The sequence below is a fragment of the Paramacrobiotus metropolitanus genome, unplaced genomic scaffold, assembly GCF_019649055.1.
Source record: "Paramacrobiotus metropolitanus isolate TYO unplaced genomic scaffold, Prichtersi_v1.0 Parri_scaffold0000101, whole genome shotgun sequence".
Taxonomy (NCBI): domain Eukaryota; kingdom Metazoa; phylum Tardigrada; class Eutardigrada; order Parachela; family Macrobiotidae; genus Paramacrobiotus; species Paramacrobiotus metropolitanus.
This window is the reverse complement of record NW_026570321.1, coordinates 193,882-212,005: the sequence shown is the minus strand read 5'-3', so window position 1 is coordinate 212,005 and position 18,124 is coordinate 193,882. Positions and strand designations below refer to the sequence as shown.

The 18,124-nt window shown below is 46.2% G+C and overlaps 4 protein-coding genes across 5 annotated transcripts; 1 reads left to right on the top strand and 3 right to left on the bottom strand.

The window, feature by feature from the left end:
* Window positions 1–283: 283 nt before the first annotated feature.
* Window positions 284–3,871, bottom strand: LOC129597204 (uncharacterized). 2 transcript variants are annotated; one of them, XM_055494671.1, is made up of 5 exons: window positions 3,742–3,871; window positions 2,758–2,988; window positions 2,589–2,690; window positions 1,483–1,944; window positions 284–1,120 (listed from the first exon to the last, which is right to left on the bottom strand). In XM_055494671.1, the coding sequence occupies exons 1-5, from the start codon at window positions 3,773–3,775 to the stop codon at window positions 606–608; spliced, it is 1,344 nt and encodes a 447-aa protein (XP_055350646.1). In that variant the 5' UTR covers window positions 3,776–3,871; the 3' UTR covers window positions 284–605. The 2 variants fall into 2 exon arrangements, with proteins under 2 accessions (XP_055350646.1, XP_055350647.1); XM_055494672.1 differs by lacking the exon at window positions 3,742–3,871 and adding an exon at window positions 3,309–3,414.
* Window positions 3,872–7,932: 4,061 nt separating this feature from the next.
* Window positions 7,933–10,685, bottom strand: LOC129597185 (uncharacterized). Its single transcript, XM_055494652.1, has 7 exons — window positions 10,237–10,685; window positions 10,000–10,173; window positions 9,573–9,673; window positions 9,241–9,514; window positions 9,046–9,165; window positions 8,538–8,968; window positions 7,933–8,473 (listed from the first exon to the last, which is right to left on the bottom strand). Exons 1-7 carry the CDS (start codon window positions 10,540–10,542, stop codon window positions 8,173–8,175), a joined length of 1,707 nt encoding a protein of 568 aa, XP_055350627.1. The 5' UTR covers window positions 10,543–10,685; the 3' UTR covers window positions 7,933–8,172.
* Window positions 10,686–10,866: 181 nt separating this feature from the next.
* On the top strand, window positions 10,867–15,448 carry LOC129597175 (uncharacterized). Its single transcript, XM_055494636.1, has 15 exons — window positions 10,867–11,096; window positions 11,230–11,278; window positions 11,367–11,481; window positions 11,548–11,591; window positions 12,247–12,336; window positions 12,430–12,521; window positions 12,593–12,726; window positions 12,790–12,929; window positions 13,075–13,156; window positions 13,226–13,423; window positions 13,828–13,985; window positions 14,043–14,142; window positions 14,524–14,663; window positions 14,722–14,813; window positions 14,886–15,448. Exons 1-15 carry the CDS (start codon window positions 11,049–11,051, stop codon window positions 15,126–15,128), a joined length of 1,725 nt encoding a protein of 574 aa, XP_055350611.1. The 5' UTR covers window positions 10,867–11,048; the 3' UTR covers window positions 15,129–15,448.
* Window positions 15,449–15,660: 212 nt separating this feature from the next.
* On the bottom strand, window positions 15,661–17,782 carry LOC129597206 (uncharacterized). The gene is made up of 5 exons (XM_055494673.1): window positions 17,626–17,782; window positions 17,270–17,541; window positions 16,960–17,052; window positions 16,381–16,881; window positions 15,661–16,065 (listed from the first exon to the last, which is right to left on the bottom strand). The coding sequence occupies exons 2-5, from the start codon at window positions 17,493–17,495 to the stop codon at window positions 15,962–15,964; spliced, it is 924 nt and encodes a 307-aa protein (XP_055350648.1). The 5' UTR covers window positions 17,496–17,541; window positions 17,626–17,782; the 3' UTR covers window positions 15,661–15,961.
* Between the last annotated feature and the right edge of the window lie 342 nt (window positions 17,783–18,124).

Sequence of the window (18,124 nt, the reverse complement as noted above, 5' to 3'; positions counted from 1 at the left end):
ATAGATATTTTAGAAATATTACCGTAGAAGTACTAATTTGTAATTTTTACATTAGAATGTACGACTGTATACTCGTATTATAAAAGAATGTACGCAAGGCAATAAACTCCGCGGCAATCCTCGCTGAGCAAAACTGCCGCGTCGATCTAGGGCAGGTAAATTAAAATTTTGAGCCCGAAAATTAATAACGCCATTCATCGGTATACTGTAACTGTATTCCGCCGTATAGATTTTACAAGCCGTTAATGCTGCGTAAGCCAGTAAATACCAATGTAAATGAGACTTTATTATTATTTTCGTAGACTAAACAACAAGAACAACAGAAAAATATAAACGTATCCAGCGCATCTCATCTTATACGGCGCAATATATAAATGTCCAACAGAAATCAATAATTCCTCGGATTTTCGGTAACGACCTTGGAACAATGTGCGAAACTCATAGGAAAACAGCTGCACTATTTCTTTTTTAGGGTTACACAATGAAAAACGAAACAAACTAAAACCCAGCAAAATGACTGTCCTGCTGCAGTTAGCAGCTCTTAGTAAAACCGGCTCATAGCCAAACAAAAATCCACCAAGGACACCCACCCCATACCGGCTCCGTTATTCCACCTCGATCTCCCCGATCGACTGCACTTCACCCGTCCACACTTCGCTGCTCTCCGCAACCGACACATCCAACGGCGGCGGCATCCCCGTCGCCAGTGATTGGGCACTCGGTTCCTTCGGCTTGCGACCGCGGCGGCGCGGATGCGCCCGGCAGCGGTGCAGGTACAACTGCGTCTTGGAGCCAAAGGCATCCGGACACTCCACGCACTGGTGCCTGGACATGGCCGCGCTGGCCACGGTCACGGCGCGGGCACGGACCCGCGGGCCCCGTTTGGCGCCTTTCTTCCGGCCTCCCGTCAAGATCACGGCGGGTCCTTTCATCGGGGGTTTCGGCGTTGCAGCAACCTTCATGGAGGGAGGCACACGGTGCCACGGGCCGTGTTCCTTACGCAGATGCTCCGCGATGGACTGCCGGTCCGGACCCATGAAAGAACAGTTGGGGATGACGCACGCGATGCCCTCTTCTGCGGCCGAGGATGTGGGACTGGCTGGATTGGAAAACAGGTCATCTATAAATTAAAACGACAAAAACATCCAGTTACCTTCTGCTGGTGGTTACAACTGAGAGAAGGACCGAAGGACGCACATTCACAATAGGGAGTCGTGTGATGGACACCAGAGACACAGTATTCTCCGCGTTCTTCCATATGACAAACAACTTTTGAAAAATTATTTACACGATAAATACTGTTTTTTACGCAAGTTGTACACCTGATTAATAAAAAGTTACCAAGTTCTCTAATGCGGAACAATGCAGCGAATGCCGTATCTCTCGTGTCCGGTGCACGAACTAATATTGTGAAAGTGTCCGGACTGCGAAAACGGAAAAGCGTCGAGTTATCAAATTACATCACTATAGTGTGTTGCTTACCAGCAGCCGACGGATTGCGCAGTGTGGTTCGCTTCTTTCGTGCACCCGGTTGACCAGTCTCTTTCTTGGAATGCGCCATGGCGTGATAGTAGAACATCACCTTGGAGTCGGTAGCGAAATCGCACTCGTTACAAGCAAATTTCCCGCTAATGCCGTGAAACGCCAGATGCATCATCACTTCCTTCTTGGTGCTTTTCTGTTGCGGACACCGCGGACACCGGTACGCGATGATACTGTTCGCCGCGTTGCGCACCTGAATGGGATCGTTACTCAAAACACCGCGTGCCGCCTCTGGTTGCGGCAGCTTGACGACAATTCGACTGTGGGGAGAAGCGACCGGCATAGCGACCGTCCGACTGCGCTGAGTGTGACGCTTACGCTGCCGATGTTCGTAGGTCATGTTCTTTCCGCGATCACCACTACCAGGCAGGGCATTCTGCAGGGGCTGCCAATTCTCCGATCCTGCACGTAGTTAACAGGCACTTTAAGATTTCACCATATTGCCTTTACGGGTTATGTTCGGGGACATGCCCGTAGTACGCCACACCCGAAAACTCCTTCTCAACACTTATCAACACAAGCGTAACTTTAAACTTATTTATTTTGCGGATAACAACAGTTCTCTAATGACCTTATCATCCGAAAGGAAAGGGAAGTGTTTGCAATTACTTTAACGTTTATCGCATTTCCGACACATTAACAACTCGGATTCGCGTACTGGACACCAAAGTTCAGGGGCTTCAGGCATTCCCTGCATTGGTCCCCAACAGAAAACTTGATATTCATTGTTAACCTCGTGTACAATCTTGAATAAAAAACACTATCATCACGCAATCAATTTTCTTAAGCTTTTGTCATGTGGAAAAAGGTACAGTATACCGTGTCTCTGGTGATCGGTACGCGAATCCATATTATAAAGATGTGCGGAATGTAAAAACCGTCAAAGTGCAGCGAAAATGCTTGCGGCTTAACTGAAGCCAGACCAGAGTCCCGCAACACACCCTTACGTAATCAGTACAGAGCCTGGAGAATCTTTAAGTTTCTAACTTACTATAACTAGTTCCAACAACAGACGCTTATAAAAACTCAAAGCACACCAAACTTACGATTGCGCATGACAGACGTCAGTAGGCGGATTCGCGGCTTGAGTCCGACCGCTTCCAGAGCTGCATCGTTCATATCGGGTGAAGGACTACGATCACGATCGCCTAGAAGAAAGCCGTCATGTTATTACTACATGTAGTCGCTGATTTTCGTACGAGCGCATATGCTTGCCTGGACGGTTTTCAGCCAGCAGAAGAGTCGGTTGTAGCAACATGTCGGAGAAAATTGATGAAGCACTCTCCAAACGCTCTGGGTGGATTGATGGCGCAACATCGGCAGGGTGGAGTCGACGTTTGATGCTCTGCATGATGTCGTGCAGAACCGCGTCTTCGCTTCCTTTGGGCAGCATCAGATTGATGGCGTCCATGATTTTCCCGACGGTCTGCTTCATGGCTGGTGCCACTGCGGTGAAATAAACATCAGATACTGGGTGTTGTCAAAATTTAATGCTTCTGACATGTGCAACAACTAACACTTCTTGCAATCTGGCTCCTCAATAACGTACTAACCTTGATACCAAACTAACAACGCCATAAAACGTAAGCAGTTTGTCCTAAAGTGCTTTTATTTTCTAATAGCTAAAACTGCTGAACTTCAAATGAAACTGCAGAGAAATGGATTAGCGACACTGCTAGGCAAGACCAAGATACGGGAGGTTGGCAAAACTGAAAACCACCCAATTTACACAACTGCAGTTACATAACTCAGTCCGACTACACTACCATCTGCAATGTTTTTTTAAGATCTTCAAATGACAAGATCTTGCAAACGCAATCACACAAGTTATTGGAAAACGTTAAATTTCACAGTCTTCTGCCACACCAAAAGTTAAAAGTACTTATCTTGATCACTGACTGCATTCCCACTTCAGTGACACAGGTTCATCAGGGTTTTAATTTTAGAGAACTGCATGAACCGGTGCTCATGATTCTTGCTAGTATTTTACCACCAACGCTAATTGTGCACTTCTCCTCTTTCCCACCCGTAGTTTCAAAATATCATGGAAGACGATGAAGTTATCTGAGAGGTAAACATGACGAAACCATTAGCTAACTATATTGGCTACTCCTCTGGTCAATACGACTGCAGCTATGCAATTTCTAATTCATTCACAAACATACCATGTTGCAAGACGATTTTATTCATTTTACTTACTGCATCCGCTCGTTTGGGTGCGGGTATCGGACATTCTTTCCAACAACCACTTATATCTCACGAATGACAACAGATAATGCAAAAACAAACAAACGTCGCGAAGTCGTAGTTAAGTAACCGTAAGACGGTTGGTTCACATCGAAAGAAAGTTTGTGAAACCAATCGAACTGATCTTCGGCCAACCACTCTGCAACCAGTAAGAGCTTCTTAAAGATGCTGCCACACCAAGGCGCATGACGATGCCCACATGATGTACGTACTGGTTTGAAGTTTTGAACCAATGTACTGTAGTGACTGTACAGTATTACGTAATATACGGGCTGTGTGCAAATGATAATAATAATTTAAGTATTATTATAACCGGTTAATTGTATGTACGTACACGAAGAAGCTTTGCTGCGTAAAACGATACGTTGTGAAACAAAACAAATGGAAGCTACCGGGTAAAGTAACCATTACTGTACTACAGTAGAAGCTCATTAAACGTTTCCGCTCCATCCGTTGTACCAGTAACCGATGGCACGTCTCCCAGTTGTATTGTATATTGCAATTGCCAATTGCACCCGGTTTGACTGCTGTTCTAGTGGGTTGGTTAATCCACCTACCAAGATCTGTCGACTGTTAGTGTGGGAAAGGCTAGCACGGTCGCCAGCGATGCTGACCGGAACCTGACTACCGTTTGCAGGGTGACAATGCTGCACGATCATCCCATGGCGGTTAGGCAGCACTGCACATGGTCATCGCAGCCTCGCAGGTGTTTATTAGCAAGTACACGAAGCAAGAATCAGCGAGCAATGCAAGCTGAGGAGCAAGAACGCATAAGCATGGAGCAAGAAGCTCGGCTAGCGCGTAGCAAGAAGTGCATATTGCATAAAGCACAGGGGCAAGAAGCGCGGAAGGCGCGAAACAAGCTGCAGCAAGACTAATTTCAAGATGTTTCTGACCCTGAGATGCGGTCGGTAAAATGTAGGAAAGAAGGATTCTGATCTCATAACACAACAACCCGTAACCAGTAGAGAAAGGCAACTGACACTCCTACTGGGGGTTCATCTAATTTCAATCGCTACAATATCTACATCCCGTTGCGAAATATGTTGATGAGGACTTGTCACCGACAGCGACTGTGTCGACAAAAGTGACATTCAAAAAGTGACATATTCCCTTTTGCTATGCAAAAGTTGCGCAACCGTCGGGGAGTCGTTCGTTCGTACGAGAAGTGCCACGAGGTTCAAGCTTAGCTGGGATTCCGACTGATACAAGGGCGCGGCAGACAGTGCTTGTGAGACTGCCATGTTGTGGATCCCTGTCGGCAGGGAAAGGGCAGGCAGATCATGATGTGCCAAACAGCCAACAGGCTTGCAGCATTTCATACAATCACACGGTTCACAGGTGACAGCTCCAGGTCTAACGGTAAGCGCGACTGAAATGTTCAACATGTGGTCATCAAGCAAGTTCCCGATGTGGGCGCGGACGGTAGTGCGCTAAGCCAAATGCCGGCCTTCGGTCGTGACTGCGCAAGAAGACGCCTTTATGGTTCTCATCGTTGCGGTGAACTTCCAGCAGAATGGACAGGGACAAACTGCATAAAGGCAATCCCATATTGTCTGCGAATTACGAAAACTTGGTTCGGGCAGCTCTGGTAATCGCGCGTTAACCTTCTACGTGTCTAGTGCTTCAATAACATCCACAACCCCAGATCTGGACTACGACGTAGTACGTACAGTACTTACGCTAACAGTTGTACTAGCGATGACGTAGACTGTCCGTGTTCTTATCGGTAGCCTCCAATCAGAAGCTGAGCTTCGTCTTCAAACAGCATCTGCCGGTTGTGGAGAGTTACGGTGTGACTTGGTCTGAGTGAACATTGATGTTATTAAAGTGGTTAACAGCACCTTAATGAGCTTAATCCTTTGGTGTTGGTGCTGTGTGACCTTCGTTTAGGTTAAGCAGTAGTGTATTATTGTATACCTAGGCGGAAGTTACGTGCTGGTATTCCTGTTGTCACAGCGTTGTGGTACAGGCTTGTGAGTGTAATGAGATCGTGACATCGACATCGTTTGGTAATGTAGTGTCTACAAAAGTAGGCAACAGAAAAAAACCAATCTCCAGAGTTCTTTCTCTGCTGCTGCGGTCATGTCGGTATAGCATACGCGGTGCGTATATTACGTCAGCTAGCTGTTTACATATTAATTTTTACGAAGTGGCTATTTTGCCGCAATCTTTGCGGTATAATGATTATTCATTTGGCTATTTTACCGCGCTTAATGGTGAGCGAAATAGTTTGTTGACTATTTTTACAACACACTGCGTTAAAACAACCTTTGCCGCAGTAGTCCGGCACAATAACTAGTGAGCTATTTTGCCACCGCCGAATCCCTGGTTTGGGCTCTGATTGTAGCCAGGACTTGCGGTGCTCCGGTTGTGCTCTGAGTCTCCCGCGCCACCGTACATAAGTAGTTGTACGGGACGACGGGGCTATGATCCCTGGCAGCTGCGACTCTCTTAGCTCAGACAGATAGTTGGCTTCCCGGCACAAGTTTGTTCGACCTGGGTCTGTGCCATCGACAATCGTTGGCGATGTTCCAGCTTACGCTGCCTGCCCGTATGCGCCTTTGCGTGTTTTAATAGACCGATTGCGAAATCGCTTTCTGCGGTCGCGGGTACCCACCCGGCACCCGGCGACTGGAGCGGTACAGCCGTTGCGGGCACTGCCGTGCAAATGGCGACATGCTTGGTGCTATCTTCGAATCCAAGCGTGCACTGGTTTGCCGATGGGGAAATCCGGCCGTATCAGTTCCTGAGCTTTGTTCATAGTTCTGGGCTTTCGGATACTAAAGACGCCTTCGAATTGCCGGTCTAGGACATAACTAGGCAAATAGAATATTGTTAAGTCGCCAGTTCACCATGCGTCTGAATGTTCATAATGGCATCGTATAGGTTCTTAATGGGCTTGGGGGTTGTCCGTGCTTAAACCCAGAGCTCCTAGTTTCCGCAATGGCGTTGAACTTCTTTTTATCATGCATGCGTATGAAATGGGCGGCAAATTGATTACCCATTGGTTCAAAGTTCACTGGTCGTGCGATTCAAAACGGACTGGTGTTCATATGTTCAGTGCCGGATTAGAATTAAGGGTGTATGTCATCTCGGTCATGAATTAAACGCCTAATGTGCTGAGTTCCGCGCTCTGACATTGCAGGTGCAGATCAACCTGCCGGCCAGTTTGGCAGGTCTGCCCAATTGCCTTCAGGACAACTTGCTGAAAGCGATCCCGGCCCATTTCGTATCCTTCCATCCCGGGCGTTTCACGTCCGAGTTGGTTTGTGAAGTCTAAGCCACCGGTGGCATCGGTTGTGCGGCCAGCACGGGCTGAGGCGAATTCCGTTCAGGTGATGGTAAACTTAAAGAACCAGAGGCGGCGGTCAGTGACCACCGGTCACTACGCTGCTGGTGCGCTCCACGTGGCGGCCCGGCGGGCTTACCGGATAGTTTGCCAAACGCCGTTTTTATTTTGCAATGGGCGGTGGGTTGACGTTCGGGTGCGGTGTCGGAATATAATTGCCGTACGAGGGTGATAAAGTGTTTAGGATCGAAATGTGGTTTTGATCGCCAACCGCTCGAGATCGCGGTTGTGCGTATCCATTTGCTTTTCTACTCGTACTTAGTGTTTTCTCGAATGTTCGCTTTTGTAAAAGTTTCTAGTAGAAAACTTTTTACTTGGCTATGGTATTCGGATGCGCCTCGCGCTTATCGAAATCCGCGAGTTGCAATAAGTACTTATAGTACTCTGGCAGGAGTTCTGTTCGGATTCTGAAGTTTGGCAGTTTCGGAGGATTAAATAAATTTGACAATACGTGTGTGCCGGTGTAGTAAGCGTTGATTTTTCTTGCCTTGACTGATCGGATCAGTGATCTCAAGTGACGGCGATTCCGAAGTATATATACTTCTACAGAAATCAGCCCAGCTCGCTGACCCAAGGCAGGCTTGCCGCTACCGTAGCTACATTTGACAGCATACTATAGTATAATATGCTATATTTATTCCGTCATGCGAATAATTATCAGTTACTGTGTAACTAAACATTAACAAACGAAGTAAACTAACTAAATTCTGTAGATATTGTCGATCCAAGTTCCGGCGAGATAAGCACTCAATGACAAAAATCGATCGGGGCCAGTTTTATTAGGATATTACTAAATGAGCGTTTCTACTACCTTCTACAATACCCTGTAATCTGTAAGCTAACTGTATGTGAGCAAAGTTAAGTAAAGGCATTCAATAGTTAATAGTTTCATCTCGGAGCAGGTAACCCAGATATTTGTAATGAAAAGTGAAAACAGCAACCGAATTCATCACCAGCAGCCGCAAAGTGCCGACAAGAAACTCGTAGTGCACAAAAGTCGCTCCACAGGGGAGAAATCTCTGCCGATGACTTCAGATGTCACTGTGTTTCTTCCCAACATTCCCGCTCGGGCAAGACGCCAACATGTGATCCATGTTCTTCACCTCGGATGAGTCTTCACCATACAGTTTAGCGAAGATATCGCGGGCTTCTTTGGCGTAATCCACAACGATCGGGAGAGCGCTGGCTACAGCGGATTCCAGGCGGATTCGGTCCAGTTCAGAGCTTAAGGATGTCGCTTCCAACTTGACCTTAGCGAGTGCAGCGCTACCATAATTAGCCGCCATCATCAGACGGGCAGCACGGGTCAGCTCATACCGTGGATGGAATTTCCTGCAACAACGTGATTGATTTCACTGTTGAAATGACTTAAAACGACAATAAACTCATTAATTACCGCACACACGCAACCATCTCCTGCATCAGTTTCCAGTCATCCTCGAAATGCTTCAGATCAGCAAACCAGTTCTTCACATCCCAACCATACACGTAACGAAGATGGGCATCGGACTGCAAAATCCCGGCATTTTCGACTTCCTTAAAGCACCCCGCATCGGGTTTCTCTTCCTTTTCATGACCGAAGTCCTGCTTCCAGATGATTTCGCCCCTTCTCTTTACAATTAAGCCTGTTATGGCACCGAGGACCGGTTTGGTTTTCGGTTCATCTTTCCGAGCGTTATCAAGCTTCTTCTCAAGCCGGTGAAAGCGCAGGAGCTGTCCGCTGTTGTTCGCGCCACACTGCGGACACGGTTTCACGGCCCGCGCATCACTGGGAATGCGCGCAATACAACCAGGCGTCACGCACTGCAAGGGATTCATCTCAGCTTCCTGCAAATCAGAAAGGTAGTCACTACTTCACTAGTTACGAACTAGCCCAAGACAGATCATTTCAGTGCATTACTTACAAATTCTCGCGTGCATTTCTGGCACGTGCAAGCTTCGTCGAGGTTATAGTATTCAAAACCGTTACGACGCGACTCACGCGACTCTGCGTAAGGACGGTGGCTCGTTACATTGCAGCGTAACTGAAAACGCAAAATGCTCAACAATCGAGATGACCGCTGCACGAGCAAATTGCAAACAAGCCGAAGAAGACATACGTCGCGCAGCCCGGTGTAATTGGGAATATCTTCCGTCGCGAACACCATCAAACGTCGGCCATGCATCCCCATGGTCACGTTGACATCCAGACACACCGGCGTCATGGCACGATAGCGCAGTGTCGGGTACATGGCCACACCCGCCAGGGTTCCGCTTGGCTGTCGAATGGGGAAGGCATCGTAATGGATCATTTGGGAGTAGTCCGCTAATCTCGAACCAGGTGTCCCCAACAAATCACCCAATGCAGACAGCTGCATGTTAGTGAAGTTCACACTACAAATTAACATGCAAGGTTAATGGAATGCTCGTGGTAGTGGATGCAACGCCGTACACTGGATCTTCGGGGTCCAGGATGGGGCGGTAGCGGAACAAGTTAACGATGTCCTTTGCCGGCAACTGGCCAAGATCGGGAATATCCGACACGGCGTTCTCCTGTGAAAGAATGCAATACGGTGCGTCATCGATCATCATTATTTTTTTTAAAGTACTTGCAATAATTTCAACTATGTACAAACATGCAACCATGCGTTTCCAGCAGATTCGCCTATGCAAGTTCATGCCTAAGCTATAAACACTGTTCTGACACCGCCAAAACGACTTACTAGTCCTGTTTAAAATAAGCACTTTCATGTAACCGTAAAATTACGAAAATTATGCACAGTAGACTCAATAGTTACTGCATGAGAACGTCATAGTTCTAGATACGTGGTAACGAATTTTTTAAAAATTTTATGTTTAAATTTGGGCATGAACAGTACCTTAACTTTGTGCGCAAGTTTGGCCAGCAGAACAAACGTCGCAGGCATCCGGTCGTGTTCTGACAGACGAGACAGACCGAACAGTGCCCACATGGATTGCAGTTTGTCCATGTTGGACTCAATGCCTTTGATCAGCGCACACTCCACTTCGTGTTCCTTCTTCCAGTCCGCTTCCTGTGGGGAACAGTTAGTATACCCGGGAACCGACACGTGTTGCCCACAACGAGGACCACTCACCTGACAAGCAGTGCTACAGTAGCGATGCACGCGACACCCGGGACACTCGTGCAGATGCCCGCGCTCTTGGAAGCAGTGGGCACAGCGTTTTTTGTATGCCGTGTCGTTGAACGCCCACAGCCAGGGATCAGCCGACTGTACCAGATCTCCTGCGGCAATGGCACGGCCGGGACTGGGAGATACTGGTGGACGTGGCTGGCTGCTGAACAACCGTGCAGATGTACACGGAAAAGGAACACCCAGTTTCCAGCGACAAACGGATGGTAGTACGCGACGGAGGACCGTTCTACTGGACTGGAAAAGCATTGTACCGATTATGCCCACATAAAGTTAAGCAAGTACGACGAGGTTTTTAATATCGCAGAGTAATTTCTGGAAAAATTTACACTGACAAAAACTGGCTCCTCACAAATTCGCAATACAACAGTTGTTGTTTTCCATGGGTGCTCTTGCTGACTCATAACCGATGACTGATAGTGACCATTCTGTCTTGACTGTTGTTCTGTCCGAATCAGGCCGGCACTGGGACTGGATTACGACCACAGCTGCCACCCTGGGGTGGCACGTCAGCTGCAAACTGCAATTAGACGAAGCGCTGCGCAAAGCGAAAAATTTTCTCGACAGCGGTTCTTGCAGTTTACAAAAAATCGAAAGCTCTTTAAGCTCATTAGTTTTCCCGTTTCAGAGAGCTTTTTAGTTGGTATATCTGTAGTTACTAATAAATTACCTGTCAGGTATTTACATTTTTAAGGACATTCTGCGAGAGTTTTCTATCTGACTATCCTTGAAACGCCGCGACGGTGTAGAGCACAATGCCATTGCTACAGCGTTTGTCGAAACAAGTTGGCTGTCGTATTTGGGTGCGTTGAAATCATTCTGGACTTTCCTTACTATTTCCCTGCGATAGTTTTCTGTTAGATCGCAATCATTAATGAAAATATGTGATTCCTGGCGCTCCCTACCTTGTTGATTGATTCTTACTCCGTTTGATAGGATGCAATCCAGGCCAAGCTGAAGGAAATTCAACAGAAGGATAAAATCAGTGAGCACTGCGCTGCTGCTATTAACCCTCTGTGCTGCTTTCTATTGATTTACCCGGATAAACAACTTTGTTTTTCTTGCTGATGCAGACAAAACCCTCGTGGATTATATCTTCGTGCTGTTTGATCCGTGCAACGATGCGACGGTCCTGCGGAGTAAACTGGTGGATTTTCTAGGTGATAAAACGGATGTCTTCGTCGAATGGTGGGTTCTTCGCTGTCATCTTCTGCATCTAACGCGCAAAATTCTGACTTTGGCATTTTTTTGAAGGTTTGTTAAAGTGGTGTCACAGGTGGATAATCAAGTGACAAAAGGTATGCAAATATTGAGCGATTGCACGACACCGTTAATGTAGTTCGTTATAAGTTATTCTAGAATTTTTAGTCATTATTAATTGCATTTGTTCATTATTTTAATCTGTTGATATGCAGAAAGGTGGCTTGCTGAGATTTGTCATGAGTTAGAAATTGTTTTGAGATTTTTTTATCGCTGCCCCACTGAAAAGCACTGCGTGTATCTGAAAAGATTTGATAATTATTTCAATAAGCAGTCTAATTTCAAAACTAGAATTTTCTTAAATTGTTGTTTTTGTTATTTGTTAAATTTCGTCCCGTTGGCAGTTAGCTTTTGCTGAATATTCTTTTTGATTTATGTTCTGTCATCTATGGGTATCCATTTTTCATTGAACATCGTTTTGCTCCGTCTTTTCATGCACTACTGGTAATAAAAATCGTTATTCTAGAATATCTGTAATTTATTTTATTTTTTCTGTAATTTTAGAATATAGTATCTGTAATTTATTTTGTTCCTGTGCTGTCAGTCGTCTTTGTACGGTATACGAAGTATATCTATAGTAATACTTTTTAATAGTGCCTCTTTCCCTCGAAAAGTCTTAATGTGAAGTTATCCCTGGGCGAAAATCTAAATCAATGCAGTATGTAATAATTTCGTCTGTTTCATCGACTGCAGCGCAATCGGAGATAGCTGGCAAGCAGTCGTCTGCTGGCGCCCCGGAAGGCACCGCTGCCACGACCAAACCCACTCCCTCTCCGGAAAAAGGTAATCGCTGAATGCAGAGGAGAATGCGATGCAGAGTCTTTCACCGCGATAATTTTCTTTTTCAACTTAGTTTCACTCGCAGTCATTGTATAGATACATCCACCGTTCCCACTGTGAAAACGGATCCGCCCAGTGAAGCTCAGCCACCAATCCCGGCGGCCACTTCCGGCTCTGAATCTCCACATGTACGTTATCAACCGCATATTGATCAATTGAACAGTTTAGTATCTAAACGGATTTCTGTTGTGAATCATAGAAAACGGAGGCGGACAAACGGCGTGAGGCGGAAGCGGAAAACGATTGGGAATCCGATCCGTCCCGTTCGCGCCACCATCATCGCTCCGGCCGGCGACGAGAGCATCGTGGCAACGCGGATCCAAACAGAGAGCAGTAAGTATTCATCGTTTCTTTTGGGAGTAGACTGACGAAACTGGTAGCTGTTGCTTGTGTTAGGCCGAAGTCAGGAGTTTCGCGCATTCTCACCAAAGCGGCGCGTGATGCGGTGAAGTCCGTACAAGCCGTCAGCGCCGCCCAGCAAGATGTTCCTTTGGTGGAGAAGAAGAAGAGCGAGGAAAAAGTGGTCCAACCTGAGGGTATGAAGATTGACGTTGCGTTTATATAATCAGAGGCTCGGAGGCAACATTTTCTTCGCTGTGATGCCAGTGTGCAATAAACTACAAGTCGTGACAAAATATTTGTTTTCTCTTGATAAATTTTTTTGTTAATTTCTCTTGGCAGAAGAGATAATGGTTATCGAAGCCGATGCTACCGAGGAGGCTATAATAGATCAGGAGGCGTTGAAGTCCGACGATGAATCTCGGTAAAGATTATGTTTTATTCTCTTTCGGAAATCAGAATTACGTTTACGTATGGTCTGTCTCTTTGATAGTGGTCAACCCATTGCGGTGAAAATCGGTCGTGGTGGCGGTCAGAAGCGCGCACATGAAGAACGGGAAAGGGACATCCGCAGTGTTACGGCACCCGTGCCCGCCCCGGTAGCTCCGACGCGGGCGGATTCTCCGCTGATTGTTCCGGACTACCGACATCAGGAGGAAACGGAGAACGTCCTGGATCAGGATTCCGAAGAGTAAGTCCGACACCAGCATTGTACTCCAGTATTTTCCAGATTAATTTGTTTTTGTTAATTAATTTTGTCCTTGTTGTTTATGCTGATTGCTTTCGCCTTGAGATTGAATAATCAATCAACAACTACCGCTTAGCGCTGTTACGTTTTTGGGTTCCTTTTTGTAACTAGTGATAACCACAACAGCAATCTGCGATGGCAGTCAAACGATATAGTGATGTATAATTTATAACATTTGTTTGGTTGTATACATAGAACGCTTCACCCGTTAATTGTTGTAAATTTATTCAAATACTAACTAACACCTAACACTGAACTGCGGGAAGTATCTGCACATTTCATTTCTTAGGTGACATTTTAATTTTGTTTTTACCTTTCTTCTTACGATTAAGTTATTGCCATTGCAGAATTCCGGGTTTGCTGGTGGTTATGCCGTCCCACCCGTCCAGCCGTGTAATCATGGGTCAGCACGGCTTCGGACGCAATCGATGGGGAATGTTCAGCCAGCCGGAGTTCACCGTGTCCGGCATCGGCCGACCACCGTTCCAGCCTCCATCTCAGCACGGTGGAGATTTCAACTCACTGCTGAAAACTGCATTTCCTTGACTGTTTTTGATTGCAGCGATGGGCGGAGATGAAATGGATGTCGATGGACCGCCTCCTGCTAAACGGATGCGACCGGGTGGCAAGCCTCCTGTTGATACCTCATCTATACCTTGCCGGTATGGTTTGTTTTTACTAATTAATCGCAGTTTATCCTGCTGTGTATTCCGTATCAGTTTAGCCAGCGATTTCCTTGTTTAATTTAAGCAATACGAATCGAGCTGCAAATTGGGATTGAAGCTTTTCATTTATGCGAAGCCATAAAGTGTAATGTAATACTTTTTATTATTTATTGTTTAACTCGTAAATAAAATCATGCAAACCAGCAAGTTTGGAATACAATTTATAGGATAATTGCATAGACAATTACTGTGCACAAGGCACGGTAGTGGCGGTACACTTAGGTTGGAATAATAATTATGTAATTAGGAAGGTAATCAGAGAGGTAATTAATTAGAGAAGTAATTAGGTGAGAGTCTTCTCCGTATGGTCACTTGTAGGTTTTTGCCACACTGTGCTAAAAAAGCAGGAATCTGTCCGTATTTCCATCCCGTCTGCCGGAACGGAAAACATTGTCGCTTTGGGGCGACGTGTGTGTTCGATCATTCAGGAGCATCAACGGCGGAAGGACCGAAAAAACGTATGCATTTTCCCGTCGACATTTTATAAAGCATTCTTACATTGTGATCGTTGTGCAGAAGCTCCTCCCGTGCCGACCAAAATCCCGTTCTGTATCTACGCACCGTTTTGCACGCAGCCGCGCTGCAAGTTCCTCCACAAGCAGCCTGTGGTAAGAATTCGCTAATCGTATGGTCTTAATTTAATTTTTGATTAAAGCTAATTTCTCGCGGCGACCGTGTAGGTATGCACGTTTGGCGCGCAGTGTCGCATGGGAGCCGCCCGATGCGCCTTCTTGCATCCGGAAGATCTGGCTGACGGGGAATCGACGGTCGGGGACCGGAGTGATCTGCAGATAACCGATCTGGAAGAGGACAGTGAGTTTGAGGGGGATGTCACGGGCGGCGACGCGGAGAGTGTGGACGGGCAGTTCACGGTGTCGGCACCGCATCCCGAGATGGACCAACCGGAGCCCATGCCCATTTAAGAGCGCTGCGGAAGGTGAAAGTGCATGGATTGTAGTTGTTACTGACAGTGTATTATTGCATGTGTTTTGAGATGGTTTCTAACAGAGCATAGTTTCCTGCTGTATTGAGAGCCCTGATATGTGCGATCAAAGCGAGTTATTTCATTTCGTGGTTACGTTATCATCAGGTTTTTGTTTCCACCGTGTTCAGAATGCGCTAAACACTTTTTATGGATTGCTCTTTCTTGTATTACGAAAATTACGCTATTTTGGTGAAATGAGTGCCAGGTCACAAGCTATGTAGTATAAATTCACCACTGACAGTGACAACTAAATTGATAGCGCTGATTGCTTTTACTTGTTTATGTGAAGCAAAAGGTTTATCTAACCAGATTTATTTGTATTATTTAACTCGCAAAATAACGTCTTGCAAACCAGCAAGTTTGGTTTACAATTTGTTAACGAAGCTTTATTCGCTATTTCAGAGTTCATTAATTTTATTACCGAATTGTCTGCACTGGGATAATCACAGCTCTTATCTTATGTGCTCAAATCCGGGCTAAAAACCAAGTTTCCAACAGCGTAAAAAAATGGAAGCTAATCAGTAGAAACTGAGAAAACAACAAATCAGCACTGATAAATAAACAACAAATCAGCATTGATAAATAAACAACAAATCAGCGTTAATACTCCGTAAATATCAAATAAGTCAGTAGAAAAAATATGAAGTAGCCCATTTCGTGTAATCTAACAGTTCTATGAAATCGAATCGCTGATCTATACAGAAGATCGTGTCCCACAACTTCAATCAAACTCATGTTCTAACTTACAAATGGTACAAAAGATCACGATGCTTACAGTAGTTCCGAGTCCGAAGCACTATCCGCGGAATCTTCAACATCCGGTGAGCTTTCCATATTTTCGGCAGGAGACCCTTCCAGGGAATTTCCCGGAGATTCTACAAAGAGAACCGTTTTAAAGTTACTTTCGATGGCTATATTTGTATACAAGTATCCAGAGTTGACAATATTAATTGATATTCCACGTATAGAGTATTTACTTTTTTCTGACATCAGATTTGTGAATAATGAGTACAAAAAGATTACTACACACTGGAGTGCCCAGGCAAACTAAAAATCAAATTAACGAATGATTTGTCTGTAACGGATGAATAATGTTTGTATTGCTCACAATTATCCATCGAAACCTTACTGACAAAACAGCTATTGACAAAGCAATCATCGACCAATTATAATGAATTCTCGACACTCACTCTGAGCCGGAGCGGATGCATTGCGGAGTATCCCGCGATTCGGCACCGTCAACGGCTGCGCACGCAGAGCGCCCGCGCTAGCCTGTTCCGCATCCGCCTTGGCGTGCATCTTCAAGTGCCAGACGTGGACCATCTTGGAGTTGGTGGTGTAATCGCACTGCAGACATCCAAAACTCCCAGGTGCCCCGTGGCAGCTGATGTGCTCCACGATGACCTTCTTGGCCTTGGCCGGTTTGGTCTGGGGACAGCGCGGGCAGCGGTAGGTCAGCAGTTTCCCTTCGGCATTGCGCACTGGGATGGGCTCGCGGCTGTTGTTGTTGGGAGCGACACGACGGATGAACGGTGCACGGAGGAGGGGGCTGGCCACCGGCTGGGCCCAGGTGATGCCGCGTTGACGCTGCGCCGCCGTGCGCTTGATACGCTTGGGTGAGGATGGAACGCTGCCGCCTTCTTCCGAACGTGCCCGGGGACGTCGCATCGACAGAATCCCGTCGATCAACACTGTAACACAAGGAACATGATTAACCGCTATTCCGACGCTAATCGTTAGCGTGATAAAGCAATGTGCTCCCTGCTTACGCGGTCGGGAAGGTCTCTTCAACGAAGAATTTGCTGATTCCTGTGAACTGTTCGCTGATGTGCCAGGTTGATAGTCAGCAGGTCCGTCGTTTTCTATAAAGTACGGTAATTATACAATGGACGGTTATTAAATTATTTAACTAGTGTCGACTGTCTAGTGATATTTACCGTAATTAGCAGAAAGTAATTATAGAGGACTGAATAAATGACTTAAATGACTGCTGTACAATACTTCATAGCTGTCTAGATTCCTAGAATCTGCTACTCAGCTATCGTCTAAAACCCGAAAATGCATACAGAAGCTCCTTACCTGGTGTGTTTTCATTCGACACATCACTGCTAGGCGATGGAGAATTTGCTGCGGGGCCCCTCAGCTGCGTGGGATCGAGCTGGACACCCAGCTGGAGACGGCTCAGAATGTGCAGCGCGATGGAACGCAGCGCCTCCTCCTCGCGTCCAGACGGCAGCATCAGGTCGATGCACTGCAGGATCTGGCGGACGGTTTCGTCCAAAGTCCGTTGGGCTGACGCAGACATACTGTGAGCAACTGTAGAGATCAGCAAACACGAATGGCGGAGGATACTGCGGATCAAAAATGCTGTTGTGTGTGTATTAGTCATACAAAATTTGACCATTGGCCATTGCCAATGTCTAATTTTACCGTACATATGAGAAATGCCACCAGTTAGTTCTGCGAAAGTGAAGGGAAGAAACTTCAAGATAGGCCAGATAACCAAGGTTCAAAAAGGCCAGGGAAAAGCAAGAACAGGTCTAGGAGTTACTGAAGAGCTACTGAAATAAGCAACAACGCTTCCGAGTTCAGTGCCCGTGGGGTTTAAATTAGCAATTGGCGGACTTAATTAACTTGTCTACTTCTACTGATGATACAAGTACTACTGTGCAGTACGAGTACAGCCGTACTACGCTCTAGACTCTAGGGTAGAGAACGGTTACACGGGATTAGCCCGCATTCTACATTTTCACGTTGCCACGCGCTAGGGCGTCTGCCAAAAGCAGTACGAGTATCTGTAGTTAGTACTACTCTAGTAGTAGTTCAACTGATGGTGAGTACTAGTTACTAGTTACTGTACTAGTTAGGTAGATTTCACAGGAATACAGGAGAAAGATTTAGTGAATGTGCAGGCAACCCTCTCTCAGGGGAGTT